We start from the raw sequence: 23,002 nt of genomic DNA on the forward strand, positions 1-23,002 counted from the left end.
AAGTTTAAATCACTCCTTGTCTTGACTGTCACCCTTCCAACACTAAGAAACCTCTCCCCAAGAAAAAGAAGAAAGTATTAACTTATCTGCTGTTTTACTTACTCTGTTGAGCTGAGTTAGAAACAGGCAAGGTTGAACAGGTTAGTCATTTCTGAGACTCTCTTCTTTAACTGCCTAGAGCCCTGTAGAACCTGGAAATATCCATATATGCAGAGGGGGCAAAGTCCAGGTTATAAAGAAGGGAGATGCCTGCCTTTAATGGATAGGTCTGAGCCGTGGGTTGTCTCAGGAATGTTCTAGACACTGAATAGTCACGATATGAGCGGCCCGACTGGCTATATTCAGGTCACAAATACTATAGAAATGCCCCACATAGGCATCACTCCTAATTAGGGCTCTCCCAAATTCACAGTCCACTTTAGTAAATTTCATGGTCATAGGATTTTAAAAATTTGAAATTTCATGGTGGTGTAACTGTGGGGATCCTGATCCAAAAGGGGGCCATGGGGGTATCAAGGCTGTTGTAGGGGGGTTGTGGTATTGCCACTCTTATTTCTGTGCTGTGCCGGCGGCAGCACTGTCATCAGAGCTGTGTGGCCGGAGCGCGGTGGCTGCTGGCTGGGCACCCAGCTCGGAAGGGAATGCTGCTGCCAGCACTAGCACGGAAGTGAGGGTGGCATGGTATGGTACTACCCCCCCTTACTTCTATGCTGCTGCTGGAGGTGGGTCTGACCTGGCCCTGGGAGCAGCTCATGCAGGGGAAGAGGAAGTCCTGTCCCTCTGCAGTCCAGCTGGGACAGGGTAGGAGCCCCGGCTGGGGTGTCCCCCTAGCCCTGCCCCTCCTGGAGCTCGTGTGTGTGTTTAAAGAGGCCTTGAACTGGCTGTGTGTATGGGGTGGGGAAGGTGTGACCACTAGGTGGTTGTCCACATTGTCCACCCATAAGGCTGGCTCTGCCCCCCCCCCCGCCCAAAGTAATGCCTTCAGAGCTGAGTTCCAGGCCAGTAGCCACCGCTCTCTGGCTGCCCAGCTCTGAAGGCAGCTCAGAAGTAAGGGTGGCAATACTGCAACCCGCTTACAATAGCCAGATTTCACAGGGGAGGCCAGATTTCACAGGGGAGGCCAGATTTCACGGTCTGTGACACATTTTTCACGGCTGGGAATTTGGTAGGGCTCTACCCATAATTTAAAAATAATATCTGCACATCCATGTTTGTTTTGCTTTGGGCTTTTAAAAGCTACCACAACCTCTCCGGGGGGCACCACATCTGAGGATTAATTATGAAACAGGAAATCAGGTCTGTATTTTTTTTTATGGCAGGGAGAAAACAAATGATACTAATATTGTTAATTACGTGATAGGTGAAATGCAGTGCAGATAACAGATACCACACAGTAGACGCTCCCCGTTCATTCGTTCTTTCTCATGCTTTCATTTAGAGGCCAACTGGGTAGTGGGGCCTCTTCCACTCTGCCCCTCGTTCATCTTTCCTGCTTCGCCTTCAGGTGCCCTGCCATGGTGACTCTCCATCTGAGGACTGAACACTGTTTTGTGCCTTGGCCAGAAGTGGAGAGATCACTTCAGAGTGATAGGGGGTTGAGCATGCTGCTCTCTCCACAAGGCTCTGAGCCTAGGAACAGAAATTCATATTTGATCTCCATTGGGACAGCGGAGTATATATCTCTTGAAGTCAGCCTATAAATACTTTTAATACAAGGATTTTATATAAAATGCCTCAGTGGGACCCAGTGTACTAAATTAATTTGTTGCAAGCAACAGAAACAATTATATTAATAATGCACATAAGCCTGGGCAGCTGGGACTAAATAACCTGGTACTTCAGCTGCAAAAACACAGGCTGCTACCACTTGAACTGTCAGAACTCCCTTAGCTAATGCTAGTAATGGGTCCCAGAATCTTGTTTTTAAATTAATTCCCTAGCACAGCCTTGGCTGCAGAACACAAGGAAAATGGTGTAGCTTAATAGAGAAACTACAGATGTAGAGAATTCAAATGCTGATAAGGCTAGAAGTTTTTATAACACTTGTCTACTGTTGCAACTGCAGATTAGCTGACTCCTGTCCTAATTGTCTATAAAAACAGACCTATTGGAAAAGAGCTGGTAGGGTTGTTTCACTGGTGAAGCTCAACAAGTTACCTTGCTTTATCTCTGCATTGCAGCTAGACTCAGCCCACAAAGAATGTACCCGTGAGATGTGAAGTATTGCAAAGTGTAAGTACTGAAAAGTCATAAGTCAGTCCTCCAAAAATAACACATGGAAAAAATGGAGAATTTTGTTTAAAGTTTGTGTGTGTCTTTTGGGCACACTCTGGCTCTCCACAATGAGGACTAGAAACTTTGGCCCTGAACCACAAAGATATTAGGGTGCCTAAATCCCACCATGGCAAGCCACAAAATTCCTGCTGAACCCTGTAAGGCATTGAGTGAGTTTAGGCATTAAGTTTTCAAAGTTCCCTAGGCAGCTACATTTCTGTGTCTGGGCATGCACAGTGCTGCCTCGCTCAAGCCAACAAGCAAGTCAGCAACCAGGGAAGACAGGCATTTGGCTACCTAAGCTGCAGGTGGGGCGTGATGTGGTAGCTATGCTCAGAGGAAGGGTTGCCTACCCTCCAAGGTTGGCCTGGAGTCTCCAGGAATTAAAGATTAGACTGTCATGTGATGAAATCTCCAGGAATACATCCAACCAAAACTGGCAACCATAGAGGCTATCCAGTAGATCACGTCCCATTCAAAATTTAGATGGAGGAAAAAGTTGTGCCCACCTTATAACATTTAGTCTACTGGTTTGAGTACTTACCTTGGAAGTGGGAGACCCAGGATCATTCCCCACCACAGCAAGAGTTAGGGGGAGGATTTGATGAGGGGTCTGTCTCCCACCTCTCAGGGGAGGTGCTCTAACCACTAGGCTAAAGCCTATGAGGAGGGCAGCACCATTGTCACTACCTCCTCCTGCTGTTTTGCATGGAGTGAGGTAGCTGCCCCTGAAAAAGCACCTAATGCACCTAAGCTGCCTGACTCCAGGTCCTGGGCTCTTCGATGTGAATGGCTAAGTGGAGAGAGGCTTAGCACGCATGCCGCTCCTTGGCATTGCCCTTTGCCTCGGTTAGGCGGCTCGCCAGGTAGTTTAGATATGCTGGCTTTGTGGATTGCATTCCTAGGGGCCTGTCGCTCCCCATTCGCTGAAAAGGGAGCCTAGGCGCTCGTGTGTCGCTCTCGTGTGCTGAAGCGGCAGCCGCCAAGCTGCTCAGTTGCACCCCCACCTCCATCCCTGGGTGGCTCCCACCCACGTGACGGGAAAGCGGCGTCTCCCCTTAAGACACGGCGGCAGCCGCCGCAGAAGCTTTCAGGAAAAACATCCAGTGAAAGCCTGAGCCTTGGCACTAGTGCAGCAGCCGCATGCTGGGTCCTGTGCTCGTGGGTGGGCTGCTACCCCCAAAGTGCGGGCCCGCTGCGGGAGGCTCAGGCGCTGGGCCCCCCAACTTGACCCTGGCGCCGCCTAAACCTGCCCCCTCCCCGTCAAGAGCGGCCCCTCCCTGCAGGTTTAAACCGTGGCTGCGAGGCCACTTGCCAACCAAACTGCGCAACGTCGCGCGTTAGGTTGTTTCGCCCCTTCAGGGCATTCCAGTTACGTCAGCGAGGCCCTGAAGGCCCCGCCCCTCGGCTCGTTCCTCTCCGAGCCGCAACAACCGCCACGCTCGGGGTGGGAGCGCGCAGAAGGGGGCGGGGCCAGACCCGGCAAGGCCCAGCCAATGAAGAGGCTCGCGAAGGGAGGCCCCGCCCCTCACGTAGCGTCGTTGGCTTCCGGGCAGGCCTTTGCGCGCGGCTGTCCGTTGCGTGGTCCGTCGTCTCCCATCTGTGCGCGAGGATGAAGGAAGCTGTGGCCGGCGGTCCCGGCGCCGCCCCCGTGCCCGGCTTCCTGGCGAAGCTCTGGGCCCTGGTGGAGGACCCGGGCAGCAATGATGTGATCGCCTGGGGCCGGGTAAGCGCCCCCCCCCCCACCCCGTGGGGCAAGGCGCATGCGCGGCAGCGCTACTCGTCTCAGCATCCTGGGGGCGGGCGAGAGAGCAGCTGGGCGTGCCCCGGGAGGCGGGCGGTGCGGGGAGGCAGGGGCCAGGGGGAGGTCGGGCCCAGTATGTACGACATGGTGCATTAGTAGTGTAGCAGCACACAGGGGCAGCGTTTGCAGGGGTTCGAGCTAGTGCACGAGTAGTCCTTGGGTGTGCACGTGCACCATACAGCTTGTGCTCACTGATTGAGAAGGGGTGGGTGTGTAAAACAGGGTGGTCAATAGGTGGACTATGGGCCAAATCTGGGCCACCAGACTTTTTCTTTTTTTTTTTTTTTTAACTGGACCCTGAAATTTTATTCTTTACTCTGGAGTCTGGACCTTAACAAAAAATAATTGACTACCCCATGTATAAAGAGTGTCTGGGTATATGTTGCATGCACACATAGTTGTAGGTAGATAGATATGCCAAGAACACAGTCTCCGGTGGTGCGTCTTGGGTTTCAGACCCCTGAAAGGGGTACAGTAGTCTGGAAAGGTTGAGCACCACTGTCATATACTGTGTGAGTGCCTTTGTGTTGCTAGGATTAGCATAGTGCAACTAAGGGTATGTCTCAGAGTAGCAACTGTGTTAGTCTGTAGTCACAAAAAGAAAAGGAGTACTTATGGCACCTCAGAGGCTAACCAATTTATTTGAGCATAAGCTTTCGTGAGCTACAGCTCACTTCATCGGATGCATAAAGTGGAAAATGCAGTGAGGATTTTTTATATACACAGACCATGAAAAAATGAGTATTTATCATTTCAAAAGGTTTTCTCTCCTCCCACCCCACTCTCCTGCTGGTAATAGCTTATTTAAAGTGATCACTCTCCTTACAAATGAATTTGCAAATGAATTCCAATTCAGCAGTCTCTCGCTGGAGTCTGGTTTGGAAGTTTTTCATAATGAAAGTTGCGATATTACAACAGAAAAACTTCCAAACCAGACTCCAGCGAGAGACTGCTGAATTGGAATTCATTTGCAAATTGGATACAATTAACTTAGGCTTGAATAGAGACTGGGAGTGGCTAAGTCATTATGCAAGGTAACTATTTCCCCTTGTTTTTTCCTACCGCCCCCCACTGTTCCTCAGACGTTCTTGTTAAACCCTGGATTTGTGCTGGAAATGGCCCACCTTGATTATCGTACACACTGTAAGGAGAGTGATCACTTTAGATAAGCTATTACCAGCAGGAGAGTGGGGTAGGGGGAGAGAGAACCTTTTGAAGTGATAAACACCCATTTTTCATGGTCTGTGTGTATAAAAATATCCTCACTGCATTTTCCCCTTTATGCATCCGATGAAGTGAGCTGTAGCTCACGAAAGCATATGCTCAAATAAATTGGTTAGTCTCTAAGGTGCCACAAGTACTCCTTTTCTTTAAGGGTATGTCTACACTGGAAACTTCAAAGCACTGCCGTGAGAATGATCCCATGGCAGCACTTTGAAGCGCAAGTGTGGTCACGCGTGAGCGCTAGGAGAGAGCTCTCCCAGTGCTCCTGGTAATCCCATCTCCATGGGGGGATTGGCTCTGAGGGCTGGGAGCCCACTAGCACTTTAAAGCGCTCAGACTTGCTGCACTCGGGGGTGAATTTTCTCACCCTTGAGCCTGCAAGTTAGAGCCCTATAAAGTGTAAGTATAGACATACCCTACATGTGTTGATCAGCCAGATGCAGAATTACAAACAATTTAATTAAAAGCAACTCACCTTGCAATTAGTGCTTTAGAACATCAAATTCGAAAGGATCTAATTTAACTTTGTCGCTGTTTACTTCTGATGCCTAATCTTGAACAGCGAATGTGCACTAATGGGTATGCTCAAATAAATTTGTTAGTCACAAAGGTGACTAACAAGTACCACTAAGGTGCCACAAGTACTCCTTTTCTTTTAGCAGGAGGATAGTGAAAGACCAGCCCAGCAAGTCTAAACTTGGAAATAGAATGAATGTAAAACTAATTCAGCTACCATAAAATGGCTGTTTTTATCACTGGGTTACGCTCTTTGTACTTTCAGTATCTCTTTGAGATAATCTGTGTATTTATATGTGATGACAATTGTGAGCAAAGCAATGGAGTGCAGAGGAACTTCCTCAGAAGAAGGAAGTCGGAAAGAAGGCCTGGCTTTGGGGCAAGTGGGAGAGCCATCTCGTGACTGAATTCCAACACGCACAAGCGATGCTTATATTTTGTTGGAGGAGCTGAGACTTTCTTTTAGAAAGACTGTGCCATATTTATCACAGCTTATTCAGGAGGCATGCTTTTAAATGGTTTAGGCTCAACATTTAATTGAAAAGGGTTTACAGCACCCCACTGTCAATAGAAATGCTGCTGTGGATATCCTTTGGCTTTAAACTTTTCCTTGTAGTACTGGAACTCAAAGGGATCCTATCGACTTAAAAATCTGTCTGAATTTATTTTACTTGCTCCTTAAAGAAGCCATTTCAGGTAGTTACCAGCCTAGAAGGCATTTGTATCTAAGCAGGTTGGAAATGTATTCGCAAAAAGAAAAGGAGTACTTGTGGCACCTTAGAGACTAACCAATTTATTTGAGCCACAAGTACTCCTTTTCTTTTTGCGAATACAGACTAACACGGCTGTTACTCTGAAACCTGGAAATGTATTGTTCTTTAATTTGTACCCTTACTTTGCTTCTAGGATGGCCAGAGCTTTTGCATTCTGAATGAGCAGAGGTTTGCTAAAGAGCTACTTCCCAAATACTTCAAACACAACAATATTTGCAGCTTCATACGTCAGCTCAATATGTGTAAGTAATGGCTGTTCTTGTGTGTCAAATGCTGCTAAGTTTGCTACCACGTAATATGGAATATCTTTAAACAAAGGAATGGAGTTGACTGGGGGTTGAGTGCTTTGACCTTTTTACCTCTGAAGCTGTGGGGTCTAACCTAGAGCCCTGTGTGGGACTAGTGTAGAGGCCTGCGGGAGGACCAGGATCCTGTGGGTCTTGCAAGACTGACTGCCATAATGGTTGGAGTGGGATTAAAAATAGTCCCATACAAGGTTTTAGTCTAGTCTTCAGCTTGGCTCACAACAGAAGAGGTGTATGGTGGTGGAGTTCATCCCAGACTTGGCTTGTATGCCTCACAAACTGCTGCTCACTTGGGTGCTATAGTTGGCCTCTGCTCAAGAGGGTCCAGAGCTAAAATAACAGAGAATGTTGTTTGGGATGATGTGTATTGGCAGAGCTGTGCAGGGGATGCTTGCATTCAATATTTGGCTCCAGCTAGTGCTATTAATACTGCATTTTCGTGAGTACTAAACTTATAAATATTTAAAAGGAAGAAAGGCTATATGTACAGACATGCATTCGTCTTTTGGAAGACAAAATGTTCTAGTCTGTGCTGCATGGTTATGTTGAAACAGGATTAGTCACATTGATACATCAGCTGGATTAAGTTCCTCATTCATAAACATCTTTTTTAACGCCCTCCTTGAAAGTATGGTGCATTGTTCTTATAACACCATAAATGTATGCCCTATACAGTTCCTCAACCAAGGCTGAATGAGGTTCTGCTCCAAAGACACAATACAGTGCTACGCTGCAGAACAAACAGGTTGTTGTCTGGTAGCTGGAATACTTCATGGGACAACTGGAGATGGAAACGATATAGAAAAACTACCCTTAGTGAAACTTCCAGTGTTTATCACTTTAAAATTTTCAGTCAGAATATGTTGTGTATGTGTAACCCCAGGAAAAAGAGTAGGGTACCATGGGGAAGTCCCAGACTTATCAGAAGAGCTGGATGAAATTTATTTTTGACAACAAATGCAAATTTGGGTCAATAGAAACATTTCCACAAGTTCATGTTGAATTCACTATTCTGTTTCGATTTGGAAAGAACAAAATCCAAAAATCAAAATGTTTTTTCTGTCCACGTTTTCAGAATGTTTTGATTTCTCTCAATTCGAAACAACTTTTCATTTAGAATTTTGCTTCAATTTCATTAAAGGTTTGCACACCCGCCCCCCCGAACCCTCCGCCCCCTCCAATGAAACATGTTGTTTGACCCAAGAACAAACTATTTTTGTTTGTGGGTTTTTTGGGGGAGAGGGTTGCTTGTGTTTCTTCCTCCCCACTCCAATTCGGCCAATGAGCCAAAAAATCAGTTACTCACATAGCTCTGCTTACCTGTGACCCTTCCCTGGGGTATAATTCTTTAGGAACTATGTCCGTGAACTGGAGGAGTCAGGTACTGAATGTTCCTTATCACTGCAAACAAAAGCACTCTTTACTTTGGAGAGCCTCCCTTGTCACGAATGAAAGGAAGGTATTTCATTATTTCAGACCCCTTTTTGAAGGGAAAGGAGGATTAAAAGACTTGCAGAAGAAACAGATTTGCAGTGGCTTGATGGAGTGATACTGGGATTTAGTCATTTCACAACATTCCCTTGGATTATGTTGGGAAGTGATGAAGGAACTCTGCCCTTGGCTGAGTAGATTTGTACAGACTTGTCCACATCTCTGATGGTTAGATTCTATATTGGATGTAGGAGATGAGGGGATCTGTTAATCTCTTGGCATTTAGGGTGAAGTGGATGACCTCTGAGCATCCAAGGATTAAATAAACAGTTACTAGTTATCTTGCGGCAAGACTGGATTTAAACATGTAAAAGCTCCCCTGTCCCACAAAGAAACACAGATGTATGGGGTTTGATATTCCTGCTGGGCCCGGCCAGGCGTTGAGTGCAGTTTTCAGACTTGTTACCCAGAGAGCTGTATCCTGGTAACCAGACGATGTTGTTATTTACGTTGGAAACTTAGGTTGGGAGTAGTAAGAACCCATATTACCCCTCAAGAGTGTGCTCTGCATCCTCATCGTAGTATTTATGGCACTGATGGAAGTAGAACACAATGCCACCATGCTATTTTTAGAGCAGACATGCTGCTTTCCTGCTGAGTGATGTGGGGAGAGCGGCACATGTGTGTGTTCGTACATAAACTGAGCCTAACTCTCCCCTGGGCTGTTCTCCTCTCCCTTCCCTACATTACTTTGCTAATCGAGGGTAGTACATGGAGATGCAGTTTCTGATGCATTCAGTTGCCATGTGAGGGTAAGAGCGAGAGATGAACAATGGGTAAAATCATGGCTCCATTTAAGTCCATATACTTCAGTTGGGCCAGGTATTTACCCAAGGTATCCTAACAGGTCATGTCTCTCTCTAACTTCCATGATTCCTTGGAAATCACTGTTCAACTCTTTCCTCCGAGTCCTATACCATGCCTGCTTTCCAAACAACATCCACTTTCATTCCCTGGGAATGGAATCTGTTAGCCCATGTCGTTACACTCCGTAGTACTGCATTCTCTGGCTGTGAAGTTCAGCATTGGTCAAGTGGCTGAGGGCTGGGGAAAGGTTATTTGGTTTCTCTTTCAGGTCCTGCTTTTGTTAACTTTATTCTTACGTGCTACAGCTATTATCATCTTACTTGGATTTGGTTTTTATTGTTTAACTGCATGTTTTGAATTTCCTTTTGGCTGCTGAGAGAAATTTAGTGCTCTAATCTTTCTTCAACAGATGGGTTCAGGAAAGTGATTGCCTTGGAGAATGGTATGATTACAGCAGAGAAGAATGCAGCCATTGAATTCCAGCACCCTTTCTTTAAACAAGGGAAAGCAAACCTACTGGAAAACATCAAACGAAAGGTATAGTGCACTGAGCGTATTCATTCTTTTATCAAAGGTAGTTTATGTGGAATAAGCTGTTGGGTCTTAGTCCACTTCCTAGCCAACAAATTCTGCATGACCAAAAAAAGCACGGTCTCACTTGTGCACAGATTGTTTTTTCTGCTACCCCGTTCAACAGATAATCTGAGGATTTGGTGTTGCCATATAGACTGAATTCCACATGCGGCCCCTTCAGGTTATCCTGGTGTAATGTAGAGGACGCTTGCCCCATTTATGTTGTACCTCTCCTGAGGAAAAACAGATGATCTTAGTCTCCAGGGCAATCAGTCTAGTGCACTTTTTTCCACATACTAAACTCACACACTGAGTCTGTCTTGTAACAGGTGCTTTGTAAAAACAGTATTTGATCATTAGATGCCAAAATCTCCTTACCAAGCAGTGTGCACCTAGAACATTATTGTGCTGAGTGTAGTGTGGACACTCAGCAGTGTGCAAACGTGCATTGAGCTCTGTGGAAGATCCTTTTGGCTCTTGTGTTGCCTGAGTTGTTAAAGACCAGGATATAGATGTGAGGACTAGTTAGGAAGCTACAATTTTATTTTGCTTGATGCCCTATCTTGTGATTTCAAGTTCATGCAGCTCAAGTGGACCAAATATATATGCTGTTCTGATGCTGCTATCTCCTCCCTTCCTACACACACACACGCCCTGCCCTCCCTGGTTCCTACAATTGTTAGCTTTTTTGGGTCAAAACCTATTTTCTGGTTCCACAAAGCGAGTATGTTTGAATAGTTGGCTCACGTCGTCTCTTAAGACTGTTACGTTAGATGGAGTCCTCTAACCTGGAGACACAAGGTTTTAATTAATGCCAAGAAAACTCGGATTGAGTCATGGAATAGGCTGGCAAGCACAGTCTTCATTGTGCAGCAAATGTGAATGGTTCTTACAGCAGATAAAATGGCCGTCAGCCTTTCCTGTTTTATGAGCTGGGAGGGGGGAGTCATTGCAGTGTTTGCTATAAACCGTTTCAGGCTTCCAACGGCAAAGCAGGCTGGAGTGAAGAGTATCTCCTAACCGAGGCTTTTGAGGGGTCTTTGCACCCTCTCCTATGGGATCTCTGTGTCTGTGATCAGTCTTATGGCCCAGCCACTTAAATACAGACTAAAGGGGGTAAATCCCATTTCATCCAGAGGGATGCTTAATGGTTTTTAGTGACAGACTGGCAGTTGAATTTACCTTCTAGCTGTCTGCATGCTCTGGGAGGTTCTCTGGGAACTGGTGCTGTGCTTATAATGAAGCAGGCAGGATCAAAATGCATTTTGATCAGGATACCAAGTATGCATGTTAATCTCTAGTGTATTACTGATTATTAGCATCTGCAGCCACATTAGCATAGAATCATAGAGATGGGAAAGAATTAAGTCTCTAGTCCACACCTGGTAATTCTGGATTATCTAGTTGCTACTCTAAATACAACTATCTAGATCCCAGTAAACTTCTACCTTGCTGCCTTGTTGTTGTGATATGGGCTGGTTTCAGAGTCTATAATGTGCAATAAGAAGGGTTTTTTGTAGCTTTCTGGTTACAGCAGGTTTGTACTCTAGCAGTATTGGCAGATTTTCATGTCAGTAATATAGAGAGTCCTTGAGGGGAGAAGACTGAATCTGTGCTAAACTTTCAGCATGATGCATGGTGTTAAATACCCACCCTACCATGATAGCCACACTCCTTTTGGCTTCCTGATTCTGTACGCATTTAAGGCTAAAAGGATCTAAAGATTGTGGAGTATTGTTTCTTTAGGGAACAAGTGTGAATGATCAGTAGTAGATTGTGTCTGCACTGGTGTGATCTCTCATGCACCGAAGCATGAGTTTATAGTTCAATTTTACCTAATCCATCGAGGCAATCCAGACACTGTTCTTCTGCAGAATCAATAATCAAATTGTACTGTTCCTTATAAAAATGAAATGCATGAAGTATAGACCTTAATAAAGCACCTGCAACCCAATTCCATTTTAGGTGTCTGCAGTGAGAGCAGAGGATCTCAGAGTCTGTTCGGAAGATTTACAGAAAGTGCTTTCTGAAGTCCAGGAAATGAGAGAGCAACAGAACAACATGGATGTCAGACTGGCTAGTATGAGGAGGTAGATGATGTCTATATTTCAGATGAATTTATATTTTGGACATTGATTGTATCTAATTGATGGACCCAAACTTTAGTTTCCTAGCTTAGGAGTTTCATATTAATGAAAAGCATATAGCTTAATTATTGTCCTGTACTTTGAATAATCCATGTTCCAGTTTTCTGTGTTTCATTTACCTACATGGCTCAGCAACTCCAGTATGCAGAGCCTGGGACTGTGAATCTGTTAACACTCATGCAATTTCAGTTTGATTACTAGTCTCAGAATCCATGCCAATGTTTGTGTTCTAGTTGATGATTGCAGCAGGAAATGACTTAGTCTTCCTAAATACAAAACAGGGTCAGTTGTGGTTGTGTGAGAGGAGGTCAGGTGTAAGTTGAATTTGCATGTCCTAGTCTCTCTGTTCCTGCAGATCCATTCCTATGGACACTGGGTTATCCCGTTCTGACCTCTGACAAGCAAGCAGCACCAACCAAAGTTGGTAAGTATTTTCATCCCCTGCTAAACATTCTTTTGTGTTTCTTTGAAGTAGCCATTCAGATTGCTCTGAGATGGTCCTTGCTACACTGAGCCTCTCCTTCTCTGAGCATCACACAGTGATGACCAGTTAGAAGAAAGCTATGAGCATAGGTACCTCAGGAGGCTTTGGATGGACACCTCAGACCAAAATGAGTGGCTGAGCAGCAGAGGATGTGAAAATCCCCAGTACCAATTGGTTGGTCCAGCCTGATGGAGGATGGAGCGAGTTTAACCCAGAGTCTGGATTGGTGGGTCTGAGTCACTGATTCCCAGTTACCCAGGGAAGGAATGTTGTCTTCAGTCCCTCAGGCTAGTATAAACTGTGGAAACTGCAACTAGAGCATAGGAAGTAAACTCTCTGTTCATCCCTCCCACCTGATTTATTCTGTGTTGTAGGGAAAATAAAGCCCTGTGGAAAGAAGTGGCTGTTCTAAGGCAGAAGCACAGCCAACAACAGAAGCTGCTGTCTAAGGTACCACTGCAGCCTCTTCAGTGCTACTATCCTTATTCCTGCCTGTCAGTGACATTCCGTGGCATTCTTTCATTATGTAGAATGACAGATGATGCTGTTATACGAGCATTGTTGTAGCTGTGTTGGTCCCAGGATATTCGAGAAACAAGGTAGGTGAGGTAATATCTCTTTTATTGGACCACTTTCTGTTGGCAAGAGACAGGCTTTTGAGCTTACACAGAGCTCTTCTTCAGCTCTTCTCTCACCAACAGAAGGTGGTCCAATAAAAGATATTAACTCACCCCCCCACACACACGCACATGCGCTCACACCCACCCACCCACCCCTCTCTTAACTCTGCAAGAGACAGGCCATATTAATCCACCCTAGGAAAAGCAATCACAGTTACTATACATCCAGCGGGAAGTGGGGCAGAGAATTTCAAGAGGAGTGTTCAGGGAAAGTTTCAGGGAAAATGATTGAGCATGTGGGAAAACTAGGAGGCTGAATGAAGGTGGATTGCTTAGGTCCTAAACCAGGGATTTGAAGTATATGTGGTGCATAGAGGTGCACTGGGCCTGTCCCATACAGGACCTGGGAGAAAACCCTGCTGTTCACAGTAGAAATGGGGAGAACAGAGGCTTTGTCTACACCAGAAAAGGTTTGCTGGTATAGTTCTACCAGCGCACCCTCAGCTTATGCCAGCAGAAGGACAGCATCTACCTTAAGACTTTTGCTGGCATAGCTGTGTCGATTAGAGATGTGATGTGTGTGTGGTTTTGTTTTTGTTCTTTCCCACACCCCTTACTGGCATAGATAGCTATGCCATCAAAGCTTTTAAATGTACATCAGGCCAGAGTGTGGGATTTGGGAACTGCAGGGACCTTGGTGGAGAATAGAAAATAATGAAATTGTGAATGAGTACAGCTAAATCTATGAAAAAAGAACAGGAGTACTTGTGGCACCTTAGAGACTAACAGATTTATTTGAGCATAAGCTTTTGTGGGCTACAAGATCTATGGGGGATCTTGAAGACCAGGAGAGCGAGGCTGCTGAATTCTGGCAGTGAAGATTTTTGAAACTGAAAATTTAGGAATTGTCCTGCTGAAGGAACTTCATGGTCTGTCTGGTCTGTATCCTGTCTGGTGATCGTTAATACTTCATGCTTCAAAGAAATATTTTTTTTAACTGTTAATTCACCTACCTGGGATGATCTAATTTTGGGGGCCCTCTTTTTTTGTTTTTTGTTTTTTTTTTTTTCTTAATCTAAAGACAGTCATGCCAATTGGTAGTATTTATATCTAACACATCTACTCTCTACTGATAATTTTGTAGCGAAGCCTATACATTGATACTGAGTCTATTCTTGGTATCCATCCATTTGATCACATTTTCTTTTCTTTCCTCAGATCCTTCAATTTATACTAAGTTTGATGAGAGGAAACTACATTGTGGGAGTCAAGAGAAAAAGGTAACTAATTTTGACTATTTGGTGGCCAAAGAGCTCTTGTAAAGGTCCCTTAAACGCATACTTTTATTATTTTTCCCTCCTTTCCTAGCTCATTCTTTTTTTTTTTTTTTTTTTTTTAACCAAGTCATCAAACTTTGTAAATGGAGACTTTTGAAAGATTTTACTTTTTTGGACCATAACACCACTGCTCTCTCTCAGAAAGACGGGTGGCGCATGTCTGTCTATATGCATGTGAGAAGGAAACAGCAGTGGGACGTGTCTTCCTAACTGTGCTGCCAGTGCAGGCTTCTTCTGAATTTTGCATGTGCCCTTTTTTTTTTTTTTTTTTTATTACTGTTAAAATTGTAGCTCTGCTAATTGAAATGCGGCTTTGTGATTCTGTGGTTTTTATGTTGTGGGGCTATGAAGAGCTTGTCCTAAGAGTTGCTGTCCAAGTTCTTCTGTCCAGACTCTTTTCAAAGCAAATATGAGCAAATTCCTTCTCATTCTTATTTATTTATTATCATTTGTATTGAAGTGTCAGAACCCTGTTTATGCTGGGCAAAGCATGTGAAAAAATTATGCCTGCCCCCAAGAGTTTTCCCTCTTATTCAATAAAACGTGTGTGTGTGTGACAAAAATACGAAGGATGAGGATAACAGTAATGAAAGCAAGCATTTTACACCAACTGTTTGATGGCTTTGAATCTCTTAAATATTAGTCTCTTCCTAGGTGCCCTTAGCAATTGCTGTTGCTATTCTGCATAAGCAAGTATGTGAAATCGGGCGTTACTATGACTTGTGCTCCTACTCTTAACTATGCATTACAGCTATATATATATATATACACATATATATATACATTTTTTTTTTCTTAGATCTCTAACAGATGCCTCAGGTGCCTCACCTTCTAAATTCAGCCGGCAGTATATTCACCTACCTGTGGAGCATGGCAATGCGGTAAATTCTGAGGGGGCATTTGGTATAATGGATGTGTTTGTCATTGTATGGTCTGTTGAGGATATTATGGTTGCAAGATTGCTCAACTTTGGGTGAAACATTTCTGATTCTGATATAGAAAATGTTAAAGCTATTGCTATGTCCTCAAAACAATGGAAATACAGAGTTTGATGTTTTAAAAAAAAAAAAGTCTAAATGTGGAACACCAATTGCAACAAGAATTAAAGACTGAGACCTTAATATGCCGGATGATTGATTTTTTTTTTTCTTTATATTGTTTCCTGTGGCATGCAGGTGGCTATTTCTGAACATGATCCAAACAGTGAAAATGATACAGGCATCATTATTCAGGATATCACCAACACTGTGGATGATGCCACTGATGAGCTGCTCACTCTAGTGCATACAAGCGGAAGTAATGGGTATGAATGAGAATGTGACAGTATTCAGACATTTTTAATACTTGTCGTGATAACCTAAGTGGCACTGCTTGAATCTAAAAATGTAACAGCCTACACAAATCTTTAAATATATTCAGTGCATTACAGGTTGGTTTGTTTTTAAAAGCTGTTAGAAAACATGAAGGTCATTTGGACACTAAGTCAGCAAAGCACTTAAGTGGGTTCTTCTCTTTAAACATGGAAGTGGTCTGATTTGAATCAAAGTAAACACCTTGAGTTGAATTCTGTGGGACTATTTACCTGCTTAAAATTAAGCACATGCTCAAGCTCTTACACGCTGAGGCCCTGGTGCGATAATATTCAAAGCAAGCCTTAGAGTTGTTACCCAAGTCTGTGCAGTTACCTTGATTCTACATAACAGTTAAATAAGTGGGGTGGAGGAAAACCTCCAGCCTGCAACCTCAGACTCTTGTAGAATATTTGGGAGGAACAATATAAAACAGCCTAAATGGGACCATGATGATCTGAAGGTGGGACTCAGTTACTGTGTTGGCTGAAGACTCCAATGTAGTCGCCTAACCAATGTTTGTAAATTTGGCAATCTTCGTCTTTAGAAACTATGCCAAAAGTAAAAGGAAGGTCAGTGTTTCTTGTGTGTCTCAGTTAGCCCAGGGAAAAGAGATCTTTGTTCCTAAAGAAAATCCCTGGTCCCTGCATGCTGAATGAGGAACCATGTAAAGCATGGAGTCTTTGAAACACATGGTTTCTCTTTCTCGCAATCTGCATGTCTTACAAAGTCCTAAGCCACAGAGTTGTCGGCAACCAATACCAAATGCCGTCTCCCTTCAAAGCTTTGTAGTTCAAGTCTAGCATGATCTCCCATTTTTAGGGAGGATTTTTTTCAGCTCATGTCTTCAGACACTACTCCAGTTCTTCAAAATAGAATGTACTATTATAGTGCATTATCTAAGCTATAATAAGTGATTCTCCACCTCTCCTTTTATGAAGGTATTTTCACTAATTTTACAAGGGCCTGGAATGATGAATTGAGCACTCAAAGGATTTAGTCTGTCAGACTTAAATAAAAGGCATTGAGAACTGAGATATTAAAGCTTGTAATGGGAAATCTGACAGCTTCTATGCTGTTGAGGAGGATGAAAATCTCAGGGAAGAAGGCCATCAAGATGGAGTGGAGGGAAATGATCCCATAGTTAGAACCCTTCTAGGTGATGTCACAGTATCCTTTCACACTATGGATACCCCCCTGGGCAAGGGAACCCCAGTTATTAGGAAGAGACAGGTAATAGTAGTGGGTGATTTGATTAGTAGAAATATTGATAGTTGGGGAAGGTAGGGGAGAGGTCATGGAGGCTGGATTTAGGCTGCCAGGTAAGAGATTGAAGTCCAGGACTCCATGGTAGCATTCTCTGAAATGCTTCCTGTTCCACATGCAGGGCCAGTTAGACAGTAGAACTTTAGGATCTCAATGAGTGGATGAAATGATGGTGTTGGGAGGAGGGATTCAGGTGTGTTGGGAGGAGGGATTCAGGTTTATTAGGAATGGGGGAACTTTTCAGGGAGTAGGAGCCTGTACAGGATGGACAGGTTCCATCTAAACCAAAACAAAACCAGGTTGCTGGCATGTACAATTAAAAAGGTGGTAGAGAAGCTTTCAAAACAAAGGGCTGGGGAAAGTCAACGTGCAGAAGAGCACCTGATTCAGATAGAGACTTCCCTTAGGGGAGGATTTATTAAAGGAGATGGTCTTTCCTAATAAAGAGGAGAGGATAGTAGTCGATAACGTACAGATAGAAACTGAAGAGGAGAAACAGTCAAATGGCAGAGTCCCATTCTATTACGTTACATAGGGGGGAGGGATAGCTCAGTGGTTTGAGCATTGGCCTGCTAAACCCAGGGTTGTGACTTCAATCCTTGAGGGGGCCATTTGGGATCTGGGGCAAAAATTGGAGATTGGCCCTGCTTTGAGCAGGGGGTTGGACTAGATGACCTCCTGAGGTCCCTTCCAACCCTGATATCCTATGATCTATGAAGCAGACAACTGAATATTGACAAATTTTACAAATGCTAGAAATCTAAATACTATGAACTAGAGTGCCTGTTAAATGAAAATATTGGCATAATAGGCATCATAGAATGATAATGGAATGATAATCAATGGGACATGGTTACAGCAGAGTATAAAACATAGGAATAAACAGAGTAGGTCGTGCTGGTGAGGGAGTTGCAATATATGTGAAAGAAAGCATAGCATCAAATATAGTAAAATCATGAATGATTCAAACTGTATCATAATAACAGGAATGTAGCAGTAGGCATATACTACCAGCCACCTAACTAGGAAGTGTGGTTGTGAAATGCTCAGGAAGATTAGTGAGGCTGCAAAGTCAGAAAGCACAATGGGGATTTCGACGGGCCCCATATTGACTGGGTATATGTCCCCTCAGGGTGGGACGCAGAGATAAAATTTCAAGACCCCATTAATGACTGCTGCTTGGAGCAGCTAGTCCTGGAACCAGCAAGGGGAGAAGCAATTCTTGATTCAGTCCTAAGTGGAGAACAGGATTTGGTCTAATAGTGTTACACAGATAAAACTAAACAGGATCGTTTCAGGGAACGAGACAAGATGTCACATTTATTATAATAACACAATTTGATTTATGACTAATAACTATGTGTGTGTATATGTGTAATTTAAAAAAAAAAAATGTTCTGCAGCTGCTGTATAGTTACCAGTCCTGAATGTAGCTGAGTTCGTGGCTGGGTTCGTAGCTTGTGGCGGCTAACTGGCCAGGAAAGCCGGGCACAAGGAAGAGCTGGGTCTCTTCTGGGCATGCACCGATGACCTTCCATGTTGGCAGCAGAATGTTACCCTCCAAAGTCTGCCATCTCACCCATCCTTTTTGTAGGCTTTAGTTTGAATCCAGAGTCTATAGGTCTTTGGTGTGATTGATCACCCGTCAGTTGCAGACATGACTGTCAGCCTAGGACCTGGTTTTGATGCTTCTTCAATTGTACTTTTGTCCTTTTGCCCTTTTCCTTTTAGGGTGGACTCTTCTTGCTTTGTCAGGGCTGTTGTCTGCATCTTCAGCCGTTGGTGTTTACGCTTTATTTCATCAGGACAGGCTGGGGCTAGAGATTGATTTCATCATTCATACATACCTCATTCACACATCTAAACTAATAAGATTACAGCAGGGTTTTGCAAAAATGAAGGTTGCAGCAAGCTTTTACAAAATGGAGCGAGCATTTTAAAATGGAGTTTGGGACAAGTTAAAATGGAGTTTGAGTTACAATATGGACAAGTGTAAGGAATGGCAAACGGTGAACAGAAGTTACAATGTTGAAACGGTGTAAGTTTCAGCAATTTAAGCAGCAATTGGATTGAAAGTGGAACTCAGTTAGCCAGTTATTGGGGTAACTGGTTTTATGAATGTTGTTTCATTCATAAAACTTTGCTTGTGAAGTTATATTAATAAAGTGAACAATTAAACAATTTCATTGATCAGTTCTACAATAGCTGAACCACTCAGTAATGACCATAGTGTAATTACATTTTACAGGGTGGAAAATATGAAAGAAACCCACCACAGTAGTACTTCATGTCAAAAGCAGAACTATATAAAAATAACGAGGTTGGTTAAATGTAAATTAAAGGGAACAGTCATAAGAGTGAAATGCCTGCTAGCTGCACAGAAACTTCTAAAAAAGAAAAAAACCCTACGATAGAGGCTCAAACTAAATGCAAATTTAAGAAAAAACCCAACCGGTAATAGGACTAAAAAATGCCACCCTGGCTAAACAGAGTTTAAAAAAAAATTTTTTTTTTAAATTAGAAGTCAAATCCTAATGAGGAAAATAGAATGGAGCATAAACTCTGGCACATCAAGTGTAAAAATAAAATTAGGCAGGCCAAACAAGAATTTGAAGAACAATTAGCAAAAGACACAAACTAACATCAAATTTTTTTTATGTATGTTAGAAGCAGGAAGCCTGCTGAGCAACCAGTGAGCCACTGGACAATCAAGGTGCTAACGGAGCACTCAAGGAAGACTACCCATTTATGGAAAAGCTAAATTAATTCTTTGTGTTAGTCTTTGCTGCAGAGGATGTGAAGGAGATTCCCACATCTGAACCATTCTTTTTAGATGGCAGATCTGAGGAACTGTCCCCGATTGAGATGTCAGTAGAGGAGGTTTCTGAACAAATTAATTAATGTAACAGTAATAAGTCAAAAGGACCAGATGGTATTCACCCGAGAGTTCTGAAGGAACTCAAATATGAAATTGCAGAACTACTAACTGTGGTATGTAACCTATCACTCAAATCAGCCACTGTGCCAGATGGGAAGGTAACAAATGTAACACTGGTTTTTTTTTAAAAAGGCTCCAGAAGCAATCCATGTAATTATAGGCCTGTAAGTCTAACTTCAGTATCAGGCAAATTGATTGAAACTGTAGTAAAGAACAGAATTATCATAGCATGAACACAATACGTTGAAGAGTCAAAGTGGCTTTTGTAAAGCGAAAGCATGCCTCACCAATCCATTAGAATTCTTTGAGGGTGTCAAGAAGCATGTGGACATGGGTGATCTAGTGCAAGACAAGCCCAAGAAAGAAACCAACAGAACTCCATAGGCCATCACATACAGTCCTCAGCTAAAACCTCTCCAGTGCATCATCAGTGATCTACAACCCATCCTGGACAACGATCCCTCACATTAACAGGCCTTGGGAGGCAGGCCAGTCCTCGCCCACAGACCTGAAGAATATTCTCACCAGCAACTACGCACTGCACCATAGTAACTCTAACTCAGGAACCAATCCATGCAACAAACCTTGATGCCAACTCTGCCCACATACCTACACCAGCGATACCATCGCAGGACCTAACCAGATTAGCCACACCATCACCAGTTCATTCACCTGCACGTCCACCAATGTAATATACGCCATCATGTGCCAGCAGTGCCCCTCTATGTACATTGGCCAAACTGGACAGTCCCTACATAAAAGGATAAATGGACACAAATCAGATATTAGGAATGGCAATATACAGAAACCTGTAGGAGAACACCTCAACCTCCCTGGACCCACAATAGCAGATTTAAAGGTAGCCATCCTGCAGCAAAAAAACTTCAGGACCACACATCAAGGAGAAACTGCTGAGCTTCAGTTCATTTGCAAATTTGACACCATCAGCTCAGGATTCCACAAAGACTGAATGGCTAGCCAACTACAAAAGCAGTTTCTCCTCCCTCGGTGTTCACACCTCAGCTGCTAGAAGAGGGCCTCATCCTCCCTGATTGAACTAACCTCGTTATCCCTAACCTGATTCTTGCTTGCATATTTATACCTGCCTCTGGAAATTTCCACTACGTGCATCTGACGAAGTGGGTATTCGCTCACGAAAGCTTATGCTCCAATATGTCTGTTAATCTATAAGGTGCCACAGGACTCTTTGCTGCTCTTCTAGCTGATATAGCTCATAGCTCAGTGGTTTGAGCATTGGCCTGCTAAACCCAGGGTTGTGACTTCAATCCTTGAGGGGGCCATTTAGGGATCTGGGGCAAAAATTGGAGATTGGCCCTGCTTTGAGCAGGGGGTTGGACTAGATGACCTCCTGAGGTCCCTTCCAACCCTGATATTCTATGATATGATATAGTGTACTTGGACTTTCAGAAAGCTTTTGACAAGATCCCACACCAAAGACTCTTAAGGAAACTAAGCAGTAATAGGATAAGAGGGAAGGTCCTTTAGTGGATGAGTAACTGGTTGAAAGATAGGAGGAAAAGGTTAGAAATAAATGGTCGGTGTTCAGAGTGGAGACAGGTAATGGCACCTCCCCCCGCCCCCCAACAATGTGTACTGGGACCAGTACGATTCAACATATTCATTAATGATCTGGAAAAAGGAGTAGAGTAAGGTGGCAAAGTTTGCAGACAATACAAAATTACTGAAGATGGTTAAGTTCAAAGCGGACTGTGAAGAGTTCCAGAGGGATCTGCTAAAACTGGGTATGTGGGCAAGAAAATAGCAGATGAAATTCAATGTTGATAAATGCAAAGTAGTGCAAGTTGGAAAATATAGTCCTTACTATATACATATAAAAGGATAGGATCTAAATTAAATGCTTTCTTGAGTGATAACAATCCTGGACTCATCGTGAGTAGTTCTAACGTCTGCTCATTGTGCTTTGTCAGCCTAAAAAGTTAACAACGTTAGGAATCATTAGGAATGGGATGGGTAATAAGACAGAAAATATCATAATACCACTATATAAATCCATGGCACACCCACACCTTGAATATCGGGTGCAGTTCTGGTCGCACCATCTCAACAGGTTTGTTAGAATTAGAAGAAGTAAAGAGAAGGGCAACAAAAAGGATTAGGAATATGGAACAACTTCCATACAAGGAGAGGTTGAAAAGACTGGGACTGTTCATCTTAGGAAAGAGACATACAAGAGGGAATATGATAGAGGTCTATAAAATCTTGATTGGTGTGGAAGAAGTGAATCAGGAAGTGTTGTTTACCCCATCACATAACACAAGAACTGGGGTCATCTAATGAAATGAATACATAGCAGGTTTAAAACAAAGGAAGTACTTTCATACAACACACAGCCAACCTGTGGAACTTGTTGCCATGGAATGCCGTGAAGGCCAGCAGTATAACTGGGTTCAAAAAAGAATTAAGTTTATGGAAGATAGGTCCATCAATGGCTGTTAGCCAAGATGGTGAGGGATGCATCCCCCTGCTCCAGGTGTCCCTAAACCTCTGATTGCCATAAACTGAGATTAGACAACAGAGAATCGGTCACTTGCTAATTGCCGTGTTCTTTTCATTCCGTCTGAAGCATCTGAAGGCCGGATGCTGGGCTAGATGGACCATTGGTCTGACCCATTATGGATGTTCTTATGTTTTTATGAAGTATTGTAGTAGCTGAGCTCTCCTGAGACTTTTCATTATGTGTCTTATATTTCTTAGAGAGCTCCAGACCACTCAAGAACATGATCTGCCTGTCTATGAAGCATCGCAGCCCATTGAGTTAAGTTATACAGAATCAGACTATCCCGCCCAAGTTGCTGACAATCCTTTCAAGTCCAGTGCAGTAGGAAATCATGCCGTAGAGCTGCATTCCACACAAGTTAATGCTCCTGAAGATCCTGCATCAGTGATTGACTCCATCTTGAATGAGAACAACTCCACAACTCAAAGCGATGCTTTTCTGGAGAGGTACAGAGTATCTTTATATTTGATTCTGGTGACTAGCCTATATACCAGTATTTTTGTGACATTACATTGTGTTAATTTTATAAAATGCTTCTAATTACAGATGTATGTA

At 43.5% G+C, this 23,002-nt stretch overlaps 2 protein-coding genes across 6 annotated transcripts in view; one reads left to right on the top strand and one right to left on the bottom strand.

Moving 5' to 3' along the window:
* Positions 1–3,911, bottom strand: part of HEPH (hephaestin) — a 34,603-nt gene extending 30,692 nt beyond the window's left edge. Inside the window, exons 1-2 of one of the 2 annotated variants that reach the window (XM_043522923.1) lie at positions 3,807–3,911; positions 1,354–1,629 (exon numbers count right to left, since the gene is read on the bottom strand). The gene's annotated coding sequence lies outside the window, so the exon portion shown is untranslated. Of the gene's footprint in view, positions 1–102; positions 373–1,353; positions 1,630–3,806 lie in introns of those variants that run through there. The other variant, XM_043522924.1, reaches the window with a different exon arrangement.
* Positions 3,804–23,002, top strand: part of LOC102945498 (heat shock factor protein 3) — a 52,083-nt gene continuing 32,884 nt past the window's right edge. For all 4 annotated transcript variants that reach the window (XM_043522926.1, XM_043522927.1, XM_043522928.1 and 1 more), the window contains exons 1-9: positions 3,804–4,000; positions 6,725–6,833; positions 9,604–9,731; positions 11,733–11,857; positions 12,773–12,848; positions 14,237–14,298; positions 15,155–15,236; positions 15,531–15,658; positions 22,645–22,893. In XM_043522926.1, coding sequence (XP_043378861.1) covers positions 3,887–4,000; positions 6,725–6,833; positions 9,604–9,731; positions 11,733–11,857; positions 12,773–12,848; positions 14,237–14,298; positions 15,155–15,236; positions 15,531–15,658; positions 22,645–22,893 — 1,073 coding nt within the window. In that variant the 5' untranslated portion in view covers positions 3,804–3,886. The remainder of the gene's footprint in view (positions 4,001–6,724; positions 6,834–9,603; positions 9,732–11,732; positions 11,858–12,772; positions 12,849–14,236; positions 14,299–15,154; positions 15,237–15,530; positions 15,659–22,644; positions 22,894–23,002) is intronic.

Source organism: Chelonia mydas, chromosome 9 (assembly GCF_015237465.2).
Source record: "Chelonia mydas isolate rCheMyd1 chromosome 9, rCheMyd1.pri.v2, whole genome shotgun sequence".
Taxonomy (NCBI): domain Eukaryota; kingdom Metazoa; phylum Chordata; order Testudines; family Cheloniidae; genus Chelonia; species Chelonia mydas.